This window comes from Phoca vitulina, unplaced genomic scaffold (genome assembly GCF_004348235.1).
Source record: "Phoca vitulina isolate PV1807 unplaced genomic scaffold, GSC_HSeal_1.0 scaffold62, whole genome shotgun sequence".
In the NCBI taxonomy this organism is placed as follows: domain Eukaryota; kingdom Metazoa; phylum Chordata; class Mammalia; order Carnivora; family Phocidae; genus Phoca; species Phoca vitulina.
The window spans coordinates 6,237,806-6,256,441 of NW_022589765.1; the positions used below are offsets into that span (position 1 = coordinate 6,237,806).

At 45.2% G+C, this 18,636-nt stretch overlaps 1 protein-coding gene across 1 annotated transcript; it reads right to left on the reverse strand.

Annotated features, from left to right (window-relative positions):
* Window positions 1-401: 401 nt before the first annotated feature.
* Window positions 402-14,458, reverse strand: AKAP14 (A-kinase anchoring protein 14). Its single transcript, XM_032391409.1, has 3 exons — window positions 14,182-14,458; window positions 13,984-14,075; window positions 402-734 (listed from the first exon to the last, which is right to left on the reverse strand). The coding sequence occupies exons 1-3, from the start codon at window positions 14,336-14,338 to the stop codon at window positions 441-443; spliced, it is 543 nt and encodes a 180-aa protein (XP_032247300.1). The 5' UTR covers window positions 14,339-14,458; the 3' UTR covers window positions 402-440.
* Between the last annotated feature and the right edge of the window lie 4,178 nt (window positions 14,459-18,636).

Genomic DNA, 18,636 nt, shown 5'->3' on the forward strand with positions numbered 1-18,636 from the left:
GAATGGAGATGAGAGGTCTGCGGGCAGGTCAGGTTGGGAAGGGAAAATTGGAAGTTCAGTTTTGGATACAAGAAGTGAGATGTTTATTAAACATCCAAGTGGCAGAGATCTGGGCTGGAGATGCAGATTTGGGAAGCATAAGCTAGAGGTGGCATTTAAAGTCAGGAGACGATAAGATCACCAAGGAGAGGAGTATAGAGGACAGGTTCGAGGCCAGTAGAGACTGAGAAGGAATGGTCAGTGAGGCAGGAAGGAAAACCCAGATAGTGTGTGGTTCTAGCAGCCAAATGGAACATTTCATGAAGCGGGGAGTGAGCAGCTCTGGCAAGTGCTGTAGATTGCCCAGGCAAGATGAGGACAGAAATAGGACTTAAGTTTTACAAAGAAGGGGTCATCAATGACCTTGACGGGAGAAGTCTCCATTTTCCTGGAAGTCTCATCTAAGCGAACGGGGCAGAAAAGGAAGAGCTTACTAGAGGTTTGTTTTTGATGATCTTGATGGTGAAGTAGGCAGAGGCGGTGACTTGTGGCATGGGTTTCTTAGCAGTTGGGATGCTCCAGCGCACACAGTAGTTATAGTGGTAGCTGTGAACCAAGTCCTCCTTCTCTATAAACTCTACGTAGTACACCCAGCGGTTTTGATACTCCCAAGTCTGTTTCATATAAAAGAGAAAGAACACACAGAAAAGCAAACTTCTTTTCAAGTCCTCTAGGTAAAGGCAACAACACAGCAGTAGGGGTTACAGCCCAGCTTTGGGCATCCATTTCTAACATTTTTGACTGGGATTCAAACTAGAGTCAACTCCCAATCTGTCTCCACAAGTGGAGGAGAGAAAAGGTAGAGCCGACATGAAATGAGTGAATAATGCAACCTCCCTGGAGAGCGGGCTTTGGAACCCAGAGGCGCACAGTCAGATGTGTAGGCGCACAAATACACCCCACGCACGCATACACACTGACCTCCCGCCAGACCCTTACTTGGGAGGCAAGTTTGGTTAGTTGGAGAGTAACTAGAAAGGGATTGGAACATGTGTTCTGCGCACTCCTCTTGGGAGGCCTGTAGATGTCACTGTTTAAAGTAATGAGGCTGATTTCACAAGCTGTTTTTGAAAATCAGGCTCACTTCAATGCAGCCATCGGTGGTATATAAACTAAGTTTAGAAAAGGAATGAGTCAGGCACTGGGATCATCCAGATCCCTCAGATCCCTATTTTACCCCCTTGGAGAAATTTTTCTCTCGAAAGCATGAATCTCACTAGTGCCTAGGGCCCCCAGAAGTCACAGTGCAGCCCCGATTCTCAGTCCAGTGCCTTGAACGCTGTAGGTATTCAACAAGTTCAATTCAACTGAACCCCCTTGGGTTGGCTATTGGGGCACAGGAAGCTTCCACATCAAAAAAAAATCCTGAATTTAGTTGAAGGTCCACAGAAGGAAGGAAGTGGGACAGTCTAACAGTTTCAGTGATGTGAGGAGGAACAGTCGGAGGGAGATGGCTGAAAGATTTCAGGCCCTCTAAAAAAAATTTTAAAAGTAGGTTGGCCTTCTGCCTCAGCTTACTTACTTTCTTTTTCTCTTTCTTTTTTTTAGAAGATTTTATTTATTCATTTGAGAGAGACAGACAGAGAGAGAGAGCACGAGCAGAGGAGAGAGGTAGAGGGAGAAACAGACTCCCCGCCGAGCTGGGAGCCCGATACGGGGCTCGATCCCAGGACCCTAGGATCACGACCCAAGCCGAAGGCAGATGCCTAACCGTCTGAGCCACCCAGGAGCCCCAGCTTACTTTATTTCAAACTTATACCCAATTGATTGTTTCAGTCAGCCAGACAGGAGCACCAGACTCTAGATTCCCTGGGATCAGAATTGTATTTTACACAGATTACACAGATTCCTTTTATGAAGGAGCCTGCTACTTAACCCTTTGCGGGCCATTGGAGCGTGGCTTTCTTTCCAACCTTTCTATATGAATATATTTCTTCAGCCTTCATGTTGAATCTGTCAGACAATCAAAGACTTTGTACCATCGGAAAGGGCCCTAGACATCATTTAGGGAAGTCCCTCCCTTTGCAGATGAGAATATTGGGGCCTAGCTATGGGAAGGGACAGTCCAACGCAACAGTGGGGACTGGGACCCAGGGCTCCCAAGCAGCCCGCTCAGTGCTCTCTCCCCCCCACCAGATGTCTCTGTTCTAAGATTCTCTTCCTCTCAATTTGGTGTCCTAGAGGTTTTTTTTTCTTTCTTTTGTGAACTAAGGCAGCCTTAGACACATTAAATTCAGCCATCTCCATCAAGCCAGTTTCCCCATTTTTATCGCTGTTCAGGCAGCCGACTCTTACGTAGCTCCAGTGAGTATGTGTTATCCTTGTATTTTGTAATTTTTACATAACATTGCTTCATATACTCGCTTCCAGGAAACAATATCTCATTGTGCTACTCCACCATGGATGGCTTAGCCAATTACATATTATTGGACACTCAAAATCAACAGGCATCTGGAAGTATATGCACAAAACTGTTATCAATGGTAAGTGACCCTTGAGGGAGTAGAACCGTGTATTGTGGGGGTGGAAGGAGAGCTTTCCTTTTCTGCTTTGTGTCCTTTTGCTCACTGTGGATATTCCTTTTTTTATATAATGTCTTATTTTATCATAAAAATAATTTTAGGGGTGCCTGGGTGGCTCAGTCGTTAAGCATCTACCTTTGGCTCAGGTCATGGTCCCAGGGTCCTGGGATCGAGCCCCGCATCGGGCTCCCTGCTCGGCGGGGAGTCTGCTTCTCCCTCTCCCACTCCCCCTGCTTGTGTTCCCTCTCTTGCTGTGTCTCTCTCTGTCACATAAATAAATAAAATCTTTTAAAAAAAATAATTTTAACTGGGTGTTAGGCATTGGGGATTTTCCAACTTTTCTCTTAGAAAGAACTTATTTGTATATTCATGTTGCCAGGTTGTGTTCCTTAAGAGAATAAACAAATTGTGCCCATTGGCCGTGTGTAAGTGTACCTCTTCCCTCTCCAAAACACACGAGCCTTTGGACATCAGGTTTAATCATCCTTATTCACATTGTAATACCTTAAAATCTTTTGAATTTGCATTTTTCACTGATAGTAAAACTCTGCATTATTTTTGTCATCAAAAAGAAATTTTCAGGGGCACCTGGGTGGCTCAGTTGGTTAAGCGTCTGCCTTCGGTTCCGGTCATGATCCCAGAGTCCCGGGATCGAGCCCTGAGCCCTGCATCGGGCTCCCTGCTCAGTGGGGAGTCTGCTTCTCCCTCTGCCTCTCCTCCCCACTCATGCTCACTCGCTCTCTCTCTCGCCCAAATAAATAAATAAAATCTTTAAAGGAAAAAAAAGAACTTTTCCTATTATGGTGGCCAAAGTATATCAGACCTGTGATCAAAATTTCATTTTGCTGCTTAATCAGAAAGACTTAGGACAGGGGTGCCTAGGTGGCTCAGTCGGTTAAGTGTCTGACTCAGTTTCAGCTCAGGTCATGATCTCAGGGTCATGGGATAGAGCCCCACAATGGGCTCCACACTCAGGGCAGAGTCTGCTTGAGATTCTCTGCCTCTCTCTCTCCTTTTGCCCCTCTCCCCACTCATGCACGCTTTCTCTTCCTAAAATAAATAAATAAATACAGTCTTTTAAAAGAAAAAAAAAAGAAAGACTTTGGACAAATAGTCCAACCTCTCTGAACCTTGGTTTCTCATCTGTAAAATTGGTACACTGATGTACCTACGTGCAGGTTCATTGTGGGGGTTAGGTGAGATCATGCATGTGAAGTGCTCAGTGGTACTTGACACATAGTAATGCTCAGTAAGTGCTAACTACTAATTTGGCATCCCCTGGTGTACAGTGGACTCTGGGAAATCTGCAGTAAGCTTGAGAAAGCTCTCCATCAGAAATGTCTGACACTTAGGGGCGCCTGGCTGGCTTAGTCGTTAGGCGTCTGCCTTCGGCTCAGGTCGTGATCCCAGGGTCCTGGGATCGAGCCCCGCATCGGGCTCCCTGCTCAGCGGGGAGCCTGCTTCTCCCTCTCCCGCTCCGCCTGCTTGTGTTCCCTCTCTCACTGTGTCTCTCTCTTCAAATAAATAAAATCTTTAAAAAAAAAAAAAAAGAAATGTCTGACACTTAGATGGCAGACTTGACTTCTAGGGCTCAGTGCATTAGCAGGGCTGGGAACAAGGTGATTTCATGTCAGTAGCTTTATAGAGCTTTTAACGTTTCAGTTACTTTCTACTTTCTAATCATCTTATCCTCATAACAGTCCTACACAGTTCATCTGTGAAAAATAATGGTATGGCGAGAATAAATCTGTCCGTGTAATCAACACATATTTTAGAGCATCTCTGTGTACCTGAGCTTTATAGGGGCGGGGGACAGAGAATTGAATAAAAGCCTCTGCCCTCATTGACTATTTGATCATTGACTATTTGGAAGAAAGGCAAAGGGTAAGTAAGTAAAATCTCGTATCTTAGGTAGAGCTGAATACTAAGGGAAAAAGTAAATCAGAGGAAGAGAATGGGTTGCAATTTTAGATGAGGTGGCGAGGAAAGGCCTCAGTGAGCAGGTAGAATTTTTTTTTAATTGAGCTGCAGTTTCAGGTATATGACATAGTGATTGAATACTTATGCACATTATGAAATGATCACAATAGGTCCATCACCATACAAAATTATTACAATATTAATACTATTTGCTGTGCTTTTCCTCTGTGTGACTGTTTTATTTTATTTATTTTTAAAGATTTTATTTTGAGTAATCTCTGTGCCCAACGTGGGGCTCAAACTCACAACCCCGAGATCAAGAGTCACACACTCCACCAACTGAGCCAGCTGAGCGCCCTGTGACTAGTTCATTTTATAACTGGAAGCTCGTACCTCTTAATCCCCTTCACTTGTTCCACCCAAATCATACCCCTCTCCCCTCTGGTAACACCAGTTTGTTCTCTGTATTTGAGTCTGTTTCTGTTTTGATTTGTTAGTTCATTTGTTTGGTTTTTTAGATTCCACATGTAAGTGAAATCATATGTTATTTGTCTTTCTTTAACTTCACTTCTTAGCATAATACCCTCTGGGTCCATCCATGTTGTCACAAATGGCAAGATTTCATTCTTTTTTATGGCTGAATAATATTCTATTTTATATATATCACATCTTTGTTATCCATTCATCTATTGATGGATGCTTAAGTTGCTTCCAATCTTGGCTTATAGCAAATAATGCTGCAATGAACATGGGGTGCATATATCTTTTCAAGTTAGTGTTTTTGTTTTCGGAAAAATACGCAGAAGTGGAATTGCTGGATCATATAGTATTTCTATTTAAAATTTTTTGAGGAACCTCTATACTCTTTTCCATAATGGCTGCACGAATTTACACTCCCACCCAACAGTGCATGAGGCTTTCCTTTTCTTCACATCTTCACCAACAATTGTTATTTCTTTTTTCTTTTTTTTTTTTAAGATTTTATTTATTTATTTGAGAGAGAGTGAGAGAAAGAGCACAAGAGCGGGGAGCGGGAGAGGGAGAAGCAGACTCCCTGCTGAGCAGGTAGCCCGACGCGGGACTCGATCCCGGGACTCCAGGATCATGACCTAAGCCGAAGGCAGTCGTTTAACCAACTGAGCCACCCAGGCGCCCAACAATTGTTATTTCTTGTCTTTTTGGTATTAGCCATTCTGACTGGTGTGAGGTGATATCTCATTGTGGTTGTGATTTGCATTTCCCTGATGATTAATGATGTTGAGCATCTTTTCATGTGTTTCTTGTCCATCTGTATGTCTTCTTTGGAAAAATTTTCTATTCAGGCCATCTGCCCGTAAATGAATTTTTTTTTGTGGGGGGTGTTGAGTTGTATGAGTTCTTTATATATTTTGGATATTAACCATTTATCAGACCTATCATTAGCAAAATATCTTCTCACATTTAGTAGGTTACTTTTTCATTTTATTGATGGTTTCCTTTGCTGTGCAAAGGTTTTTTAGTTTGATGTAGTTATAATTGTTTATTTTTGTTTTTGTTTTCCTTGCCTGAGAAAAATATTGCTAAGGCTGATTTCCAGGTGTTACTTCCTTTGCTTTCTTTTAGGAGTTTTATGGTTTCAGGTCTTACATTTAGGTCTTTAATCCACTTTGAGTTTATTTTTGTGTGTGTGGTTAGAAAGTGGTCTGTTTTCATTTTTTTTTTAAGTGTTTATTTGAGAGAGAGAGCGTGCGAGCGGGGGTGGGGGCAGAGGGAGAGAATCTCAAGCAGACTGCACTCTAAGCGCAGAGCCTAATGTAGGGCTCGATCTCACTACCCTGAGATCATGACCTGAGCTGAAACCAAGAGTCGGACATTCGACTAACTGAGTCACCCAGGCACTCCTCCAATTTCATTATTTTGCGTGTAGCTGTCCAGTTTCCTTAACACCTTTTATTGAAGAGACTGTCTTTTCCCCATTGTATACTCTTGCCTCCTTTGGCATAGATTAATTGACCATATAAGTGTGGGTTTATTTCTGGACTCTGTTCTGTTCCTTTGATGTGTAGGTCTGTGTTTGTGCTAGTACCATACTGTTTTGATTACTATAGCTTTGTAGTATAGTTTGAAATCTGGGAGCATGATACTTCCTGCTTTACTCTTCTTTCTTAAGATTGCATTGATTAATTGAGGTCTTATGTCATTCCATATAAATTTTGGGATTATTTGTTCTAAAATGTAAAATTGCCATTGGTATTTTTATTGGGATTGTATTGAATTCTATAGATTGCTTTGGGTGGTATGGGCGTTTCAACAATATTAATTCTTCCATTCCATGAGCATGATATATCTTTCCATTTATTTGTCATCTTCAGTTTCTTTCATCACTGTCTTATAGTTTTCAGAATACACGTCTTTCAACTTCTTGGTTAAATTTATTCCTAGGTATTTTATTCTTTTTGATGCAATTGTATACGGGATTGTTTTTTCAGTTTCTCTTTCTGATAGTTATTAGTGTATAGAAACGCAACAACAGATTTCCGTATGTTAATTTTGTATCCTGCAACTTCATTGAATTCATTTATTAGTTCTAATAGTTTTTTGGTGGAGTCTTTAGGGTTTTCTATATATAATATCATGACATCTGCAAATAGTGACAGTTTTACTTCTTCTTTACCAATTTGGGTGCCTTTTATTTCTTTTTCTTGTTTCATTGCTACAGCTAGGCCTTGTACTATATGTTGAATAAAAGCGGCAAGAGTGAGCATTCTAGTCTTGTTCCTGATCTTAGAGAGAAAGCTTTCAGCCTTTCACTCTTGAGCATGATGTTAGCTCTGGGTTTGTCATATCTGGCCTCTCTTATGTTGAGGTATGTTTCCTCTGTGCCCACTTTGTTGAGAGTTTTTATCGTATTTGAATGTTGAGTTGTGTCAGATGCTTTTTCTGCATTTATTGAGATGATCATATTATTTTTATCCTTTATTTTGTTAACATGGTGTATCACATTGATTAATTTGTGTATATTAAATCATCCTTGCATCCCTGGAATAAATCCCACTTGATCGTGATATATGATACTTTTAATGTATTGTTGAATTTGGTTTGTTAATATATCATTGAGGATGTTTGCATCTATGTTCTTCAGGGATATTGACCTGGAATTTTCTTTTTGTGTAGTGTCTGTCTGGTTTTGGTATCAGGGTAATGTTGGTCTCATTGAGTGATTGGGAAGCATCCTTTCCTCTTTAATTTTCTGGAATAGTTGGAGAAGGATAAGTATCAACTCCTTTTTAAGTGTTTGGTGATGGGCACCGGGTGGCTCAGTCAGTTAAGTATCTGCCTTTAGCTCAGGTCATGGTCCCAGGGTCCTGGGATTGAGCCCCGCATCAGGCTCCCTGCTCCACGGGGAGTCTGCTTCTCCCTCTCCCTCTGCCTCCCCCCTCATGCTCTCTCTCTCTTATGCTCTCTCTCTCTCAAATAAATAAATAAAATCTTTAAAAAAAAAATAAATGTTTAGTGAAATTCACTTGTGAAGCCATCTGGTCCCGGACTTCTTTTGTTGGGAGTTTTTTTGAGTACTGATTCAATTTCATTATTAGCATTTTGTCTGTTCAGATTTTCCATTCCTTCTTGATTCCAGTCTTGGAAGATTGTTTCTAGGAATTTATCTATTTCTTCTAGGTTGTTTAATTTGTTTGCAACAAATAATTTTTCAGACTAGTCTAGTCTCTTATAATCATTTGTATTTCTGTGATGTCCGTTATAACTTCTTTCATTCCTGATTTTCTTCATTTGAGTCCTCTCTCTTTTTTTCTTCATGAGTCTTGCTAAAGGTTTTTCAATTTTATCTTTTCAAGGAACCAGCTCTTAGCTTCATTGATCTTTTCTAATGTTTTAAGTTTCTATTTCGTTTATCTTCTCCTGATACTTATTAAATCCTTCCTTCTACTAATTTTGGGCTTTGTTCTTTTTCTACTTCCTTTAGGCATAAGATTAAATTGTTTATTTGAGATTTTCAGATTTCTTGAGTTGGGCCTATAGTGCTATAAACTTCCCTTAGCGTGGAGTCTGCTTAAGTTTCTTTCTCCTCCCTCTGCCCCTCCCCCCTCAAATAAATAAATCTCTTTTTTTTAAGATTTTATTTATTTATTTATTTATTTATTTTTAAAGATTTTATTTATTTATTTGACAGAGAGAGAGATAGCGAGTGCAGGAACACAAGCAGGGACTGGGAGAGGGAGAAGCAGGCCTCCCGCCGAGCAGGGAGCCCGATGTGGGACTCGATCCCAGGACTCTGGGATCATGACCTGAGCCGAAGGCAGACGCTTAACGACTGAGCCACCCAGGCGCCCGATTTTATTTATTTATTTGAGAGAGAGAGAGCACACACGAGTGGCGGGGAGGGACAGAGGGAGAGGGGGAATCCGACTCCCAGGTGAGCAGGGAGCCCGATGCGGGGCTCCATCCTGGGACTCTGGGATCATGACCTGAGCCGAAGGCAGACGCTTAATTGATTGAGCCACCCAGGCGCCCCTAAATAAATAAATCTTTAAAAAAAAAACTTCCCTCTAAAACTTCTTTTGCAGCATCGCATAGATTTTGTACGGTGTTTCCATTTTCATTTGTCTCAAGGTATTTTTTTATTTCCTTTTTGACTTCTTTGTTCAGCCATTGATTGCTTAGTATCATGTTTAGCCTCCAGGTGTTTATAGTTTTTTTCCAGTTTTCTTCTTGTAATTGGTTTCTATTTTCATACCATTGTGCTAACAAAAGACGCTTGATACGATTTCAGTCTTCTTAAGTTTATTGAGACTTGTTTTCTAGCCTAACATGTGATCTGTCCTGGAGAATGTTCCATGTGTACTTGAAAAGAATGTGTATTCTGCTGTTTTGGGATGGAATGTTCTGGATATATGTTAAGTCCATCTGGTCTAATGTGTCATTCAAAGTCACTTTCCTTATTGGTTTTCTGTCTGGATGATCTATTGATAGTAAGTGGGGTGTTAAAGTTCCCTACTATTACTGTACTACTGTCAATTTCTTCCTTTATATTTGTCAATATTTTCTTTATATATTTAGGTGCTCCTGTGTTGGGTGCATAGATGTAAATATACAAGTCTTATATCTTCTTGTTGGGTTGACCCCTTTATCATTATATAATGCCCTTTGTCTCTGGTTACAGGTGTTGTTTTTTTTTTTTTTTAAGTCTATTTTGTCTGGTATGAGTATTGCTACCCAGGTTTTCCTTTTTTTTCTCTAATTTGCTTGGAATATCTTTTCCCATCCCTTCACTTTCAGTCTGTATGTGTCTCGAGGTCTGATGTGAGTCTCTTGTAGACAGCATATAGATGGGTTTTGGTTTTTTATCCATTCAGTCACCCTGTGTCTTATGATTGGAGCATGTAGTCTATTTACATTTAAAGTAATTACTGCTGGGGCGCCTGGGTGGCTCAGTCGTTCAGCGTCTGCCTTCGGCTCAGGTCATGATCCCAGGGTCCTGGGATCGAGCCCCACATCGGGCTCCCTGCTCCACGGAAGGCCTGCTTCTCCCTCTCCCACTCACCCTGCTTGTGTTCCCTCTCTCGCTGTGTCTCTCTCTGTCAAATAAATAAATAAAAAATCTAAAAAAATAAAGTAATTACTGCTGGGCATGTACTTATGATTAGTTTGTTAATTGTTTTCTGGTTGTTTTTGTAGTTCTTCTCTGTTCTTTCTTCCCTTGTGATTTGATGACTTTCTTTGTTATGTTTGGATTCCTGTGTCTTTTGTGTGTCCGTTATAGGTTTTGGGATTGTGGTTACCAGGAGGTTCATCTGTAATGCACTATGTATATATCGCAGTGTATTTTAAGCTGATGGTCACTTAATTTGGAACACATTGTAAAAGTGCTACATTTTCATTCCCTCCTATTTTATGTAGTTGACATCATATTTTACATCTTTTTATTTTGTGTATCTCATAAGTAATTGTCATAGCTATAATTGATTTTACTACTGTTGCCTTTTAACCTTCATACTAGCTTTATAAGTGATTGATCTACTGCCTTTACTATATGTTTGCTTTTACCAGTGAAATTTTTTCTTTCGTAATTATCTTCTAATTATGGCCTTTTCTACTTAAACAAGTCCCTTTAACATTTTTTGTAATGCTGGTTTAGTGGTGATGAACTCCTTTAACTTTTTTTTGAGAACTCTCTCTCTCCTTCAGTTCTGATGGATAACCTTGCTGGACAGAGTATTCTTGGTTGTAGGTTTTTCTTTTCAGTACTCAGAGTGTGTTGTGCCTCTTCCTTTTGGCCTGCAAACTCTGCTGAAAAATCAGCTGATCGCCTTATGGGGGTTCTCGTATACGTAACTATTGGTATTCTCTTGCTGCTTTTAAGATTCTTTCTTTATCTTTAATTTTTGGCATTTTTGTTATTATGTGTCTTGGCATGGACCTCCTTGGGTTCCTCTTATTTGGGGCTCTCTGTGCTCCCTGGACCCAGGTGTCTGTTTTTTTCCCCAGGTTAGGGAAGTTTTTAGCTATTATGTCTTCAGATAGGTTTTCTACCCCTTTTTCTCTCTTTTCTTTCTGGGACCCCTATAATGCAAATGTTGGTATGCTTGATGTTGTTCCAGTGGTACCTTATCCTACTCTCATTTCTTAAGAATTCCTTTTTCTTGGGCGCCTGGGTGGCTCAGTTGGTTAAGCGTCTGACTCTTGATTTCGGCTCAGGTCATGATCTCAGGGTCATGAGACTGAGCCGCGCATGGGGCTCCGCACTAGGCAGGGAGCCTGCTTGGGATTCTCTTTCCCTCTCCCTCTGCCCTACCCCCACTTGAGCTCTCTCTCAAAAAATAGAAGTAAAAATATTTTCTGTCTCTTTGTTGAAGTTCTCACTGAGTTCATCCATTCTTCTCCCAACTCTTGTCCTCTTGTGAGCACCTTTATGACCATTACTTTGAACTCTTTATCAGATAAATTGCTTATCCACATTTTTAGTTCTTTTTCTGTGGTTTTGTCTTGTTCTTATTCCTCCGTCTCCTCATCTGGTCTGACTCTATGTGTTTGTTTCTATGTATTAGGTACATCAGCTCCGTCTCCTGGTCTTGAAAGTGGTGGCCTTATGTAGAAGGTGTTCGGGGGGCCCAGTAGTATAATCACCCCTCATCACCAGAACCAGGCACTCCAGGGGTGTCCCACGTGTGGGCTGTGTGCACTGACCTGTTGTGGCTCAGCTGTGACTGCTGTGGGGGGCGCTGGTGAGTGGGGCTGGCCCTTGCCCCCCTCCCCCCAGCTGCAATGCCTCGTAGTGACTATTGTGGGAGTGCTGGTAGGTGGGACTGGGCCCTCCCACCCCCGGGGCATGAGTTGCTTTGGAGGGACACTGGTCTTGGCCAAGGCTGCCCATGAGCTGTGGCAGGGTGGTAATTGCTTTGGGGAGATGCAGGTCCCAAATGAGGCTGCCTGGCAGGGCCAGGAGCTGCTTTAGCGGGCCACCTGCCAGGGCAGGGTCGGTAGTCCTAGCAAGGTGGATGGAGAATGTCAGAACTGGTACCGACCAGCACCTTTGTTCCCAGAGAAAGTTCCTACAGATCCCTGCCCCTTTGGCACAAAACCCTAAAAGTAGCTGATCAATCCCCGTCACATATAGTCCAGGCACCTTTCAAACCACTACCTCTGGGCTTGGGCTCCGAGAGAGTGTGATAGGGTGTGGGTCCTTTAAGAGCAGAGTCTTGGTTTCCTGTAACACTCTGGCCCTCCCCTGATTTTCCAAGCTCCTGGGATGAAACGCTGCTGATTTTCAAGGCCACATGTTGGGGGGGGGGGTTCATCTTCCTGGCGCAGTCTCCAGGGTGGGTGGTGCCCAGAGGTGGGGCTTGAACCTCCCGCTTCTCAGGGAGTGCCTGCGCGCCTGTGATTGCGCTCCCATGTGTGGGTCGCCGTGCAGGGGTTTAGTTCCCAACTTTGTCTCAGTCCCTGCTTCCCTTCTTAATGTGGCTTTTTCTTTATATCTTTAGCCGTGGAAGATCTCTTCTACTAGTCTTCAGGTCATTCTCAGAGTGAGTGAACAGGCGGCATGTTAACGAAGATCTCAAGAGAGGTAAGGCCCGACCCATGAGAACAGATCGGAACAGATCGCAGGGGAGAGGGTTCCAGGCAGACAGCCCTGCATGTGCCAAGGCCCTGAGGCGGGAGCGTGCCTGGCAGTTGAACAGGAAGGAGACAGGTGTGGCTGCGGCAAGGACGGTGAAAGGGGAGAAGGTAGAAGGTGATGACCCTGAGCGATAAGTTGGGAGGGAGGAGGGGACTCAGATCACTTCAAGCTCTGCAGCCCCTTGTCAGGACTGACTTTTGCCTTTTATTCAGAATAACTGGTGGCATTGTTGGGGGAAATTTTTCTGCTTGTTCTGTGTCCCATTCCAGTCTGATTCACAGACCCTGGGTGCAGTAGGCAGAGGCTTTTGCCCAACTCCAAAGGGAGACGTTCTCCAGAGCAAGAAGGTCCAAGAGTAAGTAGTACTTTGCGCCATTCATCATCATTGTGCTCTAGGGACCCCTTGTAATTGAAATGTGCCTGCTGGGGTATGAGAGGGTGTGGAGCCACCTCACTGCCACCCGACGGGGCCTTCCTAGGGCCTAGGAAACTGCCCTTGGGGCTGTAGGCTGTGATGGGCTGGCCAGAGAAACAGAGACAGCAGGAAGCTTCTCCGAGGGGTGGGGAGTTTGCCTCCACGGGTTTCAACTCATCTCTGTTTTTTTTTTTTTTTTTTTAAGATTTTCTTTATTTGAGAAAGAGAGAGAGAGTACAAGCAGGGGGAGCAGCAGAGGGAGAGGGAGAAGCAGGCTCCTGCTGAGCAGGGAGCCCGATGTGGGGCTCGATCCCAGGACTCCAGGATCATGACCTGAGCGGAAGGCAGACGCTCAACAGACTGAGCCACCCAGGCGCCCCCCCACCTTTTTTTTTCAACTCATCTCTCTTCTGAGGAAATACAGTGAGTGGGGATTTCAGGCCATTTCTTAATCCACCTCTCCAGTTATGCAAAGCAACCCAGGGCCTTCTCTCCAAAGCTGCCAGGATAAGCCACACAAATGGGTCCGAGCCAGGCACAGGCGGAAAAGGGAGAGGAATTCACAGGCATGCACATCATAATGTGTGGACATTATGTTCCAAAACCAAATCAGAAAGATCCATCGGCATCCCCTCTGTTCATATGAGATTTCTAAAGTTGGTGATGGAGAATTCCCGTTTTGGAACAGTAGCTCCCTCCTTTGGCCACTAGGCCCCCACTTAGAGCACCAGCATGGGAAAATGGCTTAACTGGGAGTATCAGATTTTCCGAGGGAGATGTAAGGTTAGGATGATACAAACCGGGAAATACGATGGTGCCTTTCACCGTCGAACCATACCATGGTGAATTTGGAACCCAGATGGGGACAATGTTTACTTAGTCACCTTTGAAATCACCTAGGGTTTCCGGGTTTTAAACTTTTCATTGTTCCTCGCCCTTGTACACCAATCTGGAGTGGTCAACTAACTTACCAGAATGAACTCTTCAATTTGCTTATGGCCCGTTTCTGCTGTGAATTCACCGTGTGTGACCCATTTGATATTTTTGATGGGCTTTTCTTCTTCTGCAAAAAAAAAAAAAAAAAAAAAAAGGTGAGAATTTGTTAGTTGCCTGGTAGTGTGGCATTGTTTAATGGGCTAGTCCTTCACACCTGCAAGCAGGATTACTACCTGCCACAGTCTTAACAGCAGCACTGACGGCACTCTTCACTACCGCTAATGCTAGTTCATTCAGATTGCCATTGTCTTCTTCTGTGTCTGTCTCCTGGCTTGTAGGACTTGGATCCACATCCATCTTCTGGATTTTGAAATCTTCGGTCCCATCCATTTTCTTTTGCCTGGAAAAAGAAACTCAAGAAGTTATCTCTTGCGCATGTGGCTACACACTCATCTAAGTTCAGACCACCGCTTGAAGGATAACAAGACGTAGGAAATGGTTGTTGCCTCCAGGGGGCAACAGGGGCTTAAGGGTGGGGATAGGAGTGAGGCCTTACGCTTTATCCACTGTGCCTAGCTTCAGAGATCTATTTTTCCTGAAAACCAAGGATTTTCAGATTCTTTTTTTTTTTTTTTAAAGATTTTTTATTTATTTGACAGAGAGAAAGCCAGCCAGAGAGGGAACACAAGCAGGGGGAGTGGGAGAGGGAGAAGCAGGCTTCCCGCGGAGCAGGGTGCCTGATGCGGGGCTCGATCCCAGGACCCTGGGACCATGACCTGAGCCGAAGGCAGACGCTTAACGACTGAGCCACCCAGGCGCCCTGGATTTTCAGATTCTTATAACCATGAACAGTTTAATCAAGATGTAGTAGAATGAGTCCTAACTTCTTTGGAGTTCTAACAATATTGATTTCTAGTTGAGTCTTGAATAGAACCTCAATCCCTGCTTAGGCAACTGAAGGCACATGGCTCTCTTTTTTTTTTAAGATTTTATTTATTTTATTTGAGAGACAAAGAGAGAACGCACGCACAAGCAGGGGGAGTGGCAGAGGAAGAGAGAAAGAGCAGACTCCCCACTGAGCATGGAGCCCGACCACAGGGCTCGATCCCACGACCCTGAGATCACGATCTGAGCCAAAAGCAAGAGTCGGATGCTTAACTGACTGAGCCACCCAGGCACCCCAATTTTAATTCACTTTAAAGAACTATGTGCCCTGGGGCGCCTGTAGCTCAGTCAGTTAAACATCCGACTCTTGATTTTGGCTCAGGTCGTGATCTCAGGGTTGTGGGATCAAGCCCTGTGTTGAGCTCTGTGCTCAGTGGGGAGTCTGCTTGAGATTCTCTCCTTCCTCTGTCCCTCCTCCTGCTCGTGCTCTCTCTCAAATAAATAAATAAATCTTAAAAAAAGATAAAGTGAATTAAAAATCATCAGAGGCAATACAGCATAGAAGGGGGTGGATTTTCAGTTTTTCTCTTGGATTCTCCAGGTGTACAAATTATATCATCTGCCAGAAACTATCATTTTCTTACCATCTTTTTTCCTAAAATATATAGTTCCATAGTATTCGCTTTGGTTAACACTTCTGGAGAAATGTTCAGTGAAAGTGAAGGTAATGTTCCAAAACCAAATCCTTTTGTGTCTGACTCCAGTGGGTGTGCTTTCTGCTGTTCCATCGTAAAGTGTGATGCTGGTTTGTGGTGAGAGATTTATCACGTCAGGAAACTGTTTGCTCCTGTTTTAGTAAGAGGTTTATCATAAATGATTGCTGAAATTTTCCAAATGCTTTTAACATCTATTGAGACTGTGAAACTTAATAGTTACTCAGGCTGTGAACAGGATTCATCCCAGCGCTAGGACTCTGCGCATTTTCCGTCTTTTCCTCTTGAGTCTTGGATTCTCTGTCTTTCCCGGCTACTACTTAAGTCTCTTCACTTATGAGAAATCACTTACCTCTGGCACAGTTACGCATCCCTGCGGGCAATCCTTACGTGGGGGGTGGGTATCTCTCTCCAAAGGGAGCTCGTTGTTTTTCTATAAATAGCAACTCCCAATTTTGGGGTGTTTAATGTGCCTTGTTTCCTTTAACTCACCCCTGCCCCATGAGATTGTGCACCAGACACCTTCCGTTTGCCCTTTCAGATCCACTCCTCCCCGTCTCCCCTGCTCTCTCCCTTGGAAGGCTGACCTGACTGGACTGCATCAGTGGGCTCTCCCATGCCCTCTGGCTTCCAGGAGGTTCCACACAATGCGGAGACAAGGCTGAGGAGGGAGAATGAGGGCAAGTGATATGTTCCCTGGGGAGTGGTCCCCCTGCAGGGTCCCCTGTGGCTGGAGCGGCCCCGCTTGTCCCAGGGCAAGGGTCTCACTTCTCAGCCCCGTAAAGGCAGTTATGCTCTCCCCTTAGCCCTGTGGCCCCACTGTTCTAGCCCCGGGGGAGCCGCACTTGCCCTTGTTGCCCTCCTGTCTGCCCACACCTCCCTCAACACTCCCTTTGCTTAACCCTTCTCTACCTACCCTGCTCTTAGTATGCCAGGTTTCCTGCTGAGACCCTGGGTCACAGAGAGACTCTTGTTTTTGTTTTTTTTAAAGATTTTATTTATTTGACAGAGAGAGACACAGCGAGAGAGGGAACCCAAGCAGGGGGAGTGGGAGAGGGAGAAGCAGGCTTCCCGCCGAGCAGGGAGCCCGATGCGGGGCTCGATCCCAGGACCCTGGGATCACGACCCGAGCGGAAGGCAGACACTCAATGACTGAGCCACCCAGGCGCCCCTCAGAGAGACTCTTGTTACCATGTGAAAGGAGGAAGCCAAGTTCATGGCCAGACTGGCTCCACAGCGGGTGTACTCAACTACCCCACTCTCCTCCCTCCAGGACTCACAAGGGTTGTGGGGCCCTGTTCTCACATTCCCATCTGAAGTCCAGAATGTGCTCCCTCGCTTTCTGTGAGCCTCCTTCAAGAAGAGTCACCCTTTGGTTCCCTTTGTCATTGTTGGTTCCAGGGTGTGCTGGGGGCTGCCCAAGGCAGCCCAGTTCCTGTGGCCGTCAGTCCAGGGATGGACTGAACAGCCTTTTAAGCATTCGGTAATGCTGACTCGTGTTCATTTGGGTCTTCATATTAGCATTTTAGGCTCGGTTTGCATCTGCTTCAGTTCCCTGTTGCTGCTTCCCGGGGGTGGACAAGGCCATCTACGAGGGGAGGACAGAATCTTCCCAGGCTGCCCGTCCCAGAGAGTGAGGAGAACCTGAAGGGTGGCCCATGAGGGAATCCGAAGGCCCTTAACATTAGAGAACTGGCTGTCCCCAGCCTAAGAGTCGGGCCAATTTGGCTACAACGATTTGCTATCAACTCTGTAGTTAAAGACAACAATGGAGTTTTTTGGGAAATCGGTAAATTTAGTAGGCTTTGGTGAGTTAACCATACCACAACTTGATTCTTTAAAGAATGGCCCACGTGGTGACTTGGTCACTCAGTGACTTGGGTTTCAGCAAATTACCTCTTGATGAATTGAATAGAAGCCAAATCTGCGACCTCCAAAACCAGGCAGAAGGGCGCCTGGGTGGCTCAGTCGGTTAAGCGACTGCCTTCGGCTCAGGTCATGATCCCAGGGTCCTGGGATTGAGTCCCACATCAGGCTCCCTGCTCCGCAGGGAGCCTGCTTCTCCCTCTCCCACTCCCCCTGCTTGTGTTCCCTCTCTCGCTGTGTCTCTCTCTGTCAAATGAATAAATAAAATCTTCAAAAAAACAAAACAGGGGCACCTGGGTGGCTCAGATGGTTGGGCATCTGCCTTCGGCTCAGGTCATGATTCCAGGGTCCTGGGATCGAGCCCCACCTCTGGCTCCTGGCTCGGCGGGGAACCTGCTTCTCCCTCTCCCTCTGTCTCCCCCCCTGCTCATGCTCTCTCTCTCTCTGTATCTCTGTGTCTCAAATGAATAAATAAATAAAAACAAAACAAAACAAAACCAGGCAGAAGAGGCAGGGGTCTCATCCGTGGAAGGACCTCCTTAAGACCTTCCCTGGGGAGCCCTGTATTCGGGCAGGAGAAGGAAAGGGGAGCGGGGCTCGGCAAGCAGCTCACATTGCGCCCTCGCTCGTCCATGGGCACAAATCCTTCGTAAGCGTCCCTCCGACTGGCCCGTCCTAGTGCTTTGGCTCCCCTTCCTAAAGAGAGAGGCCAGATGCGCGGCGCGGGTGGGAAGGGCCGGGGGTGTGGTCAAGCGGGGGGGGGGGGTGACGACTGCGTGAGGCCTCTTTGCGGCGCCCCCCCTTCACAAACACCCCCACACACACCCGCACCCCCACCCCGGGCACCTGAGCGAGCCGATCCTTGTTTGGAACAGTACAGGCCAGGGAACCAGGGAGGCCTCAGACTCCCGGCCGCCCCGCCCCACGCCCGCCGGACAGAATGTTTACACGTGCTTCCAGGGCAACACCCATTCCCACCAATGGGAAGCAAAGCCCTGACTGTCCGCCGGCTTCTGTCAGTCAGTCCCAGCAACGGTGTGACCTCCACCCTGTGGTGTTGGTGGCTTCTTCCCAGCCGGGGGGCGGGGGGAAGGGGGTGCCGCAGGGCTGTGCCAGGAGGAGCACGCATGGCAGGCCACAGGAATCCCTTCTCTGTGCTGGCCACCGTGTGCAGGGCTGTGTGTGTGAGCTCCCCTCCTCCCGGCAGCCGGCCGTGTGCAGGGC

Bases quoted from the DNA above. Each gene is read 5' to 3' on its own strand.
- AKAP14 (XM_032391409.1), bottom strand. From the start codon at position 14,338: ATGGATGGGACCGAAGATTTCAAAATCCAGAAGATGGATGTGGATCCA. The intron at 14,076-14,181 runs GTAGTAATCCTG...TTTTTTTTGCAG, and splicing joins TGCTGTTAAGACTGTGGCAG to AAGAAGAAAAGCCCATCAAA. The intron at 735-13,983 runs GTAAGTTAGTTG...CTGTAACCCCTA, and splicing joins AAATTGAAGAGTTCATTCTG to CTGCTGTGTTGTTGCCTTTA.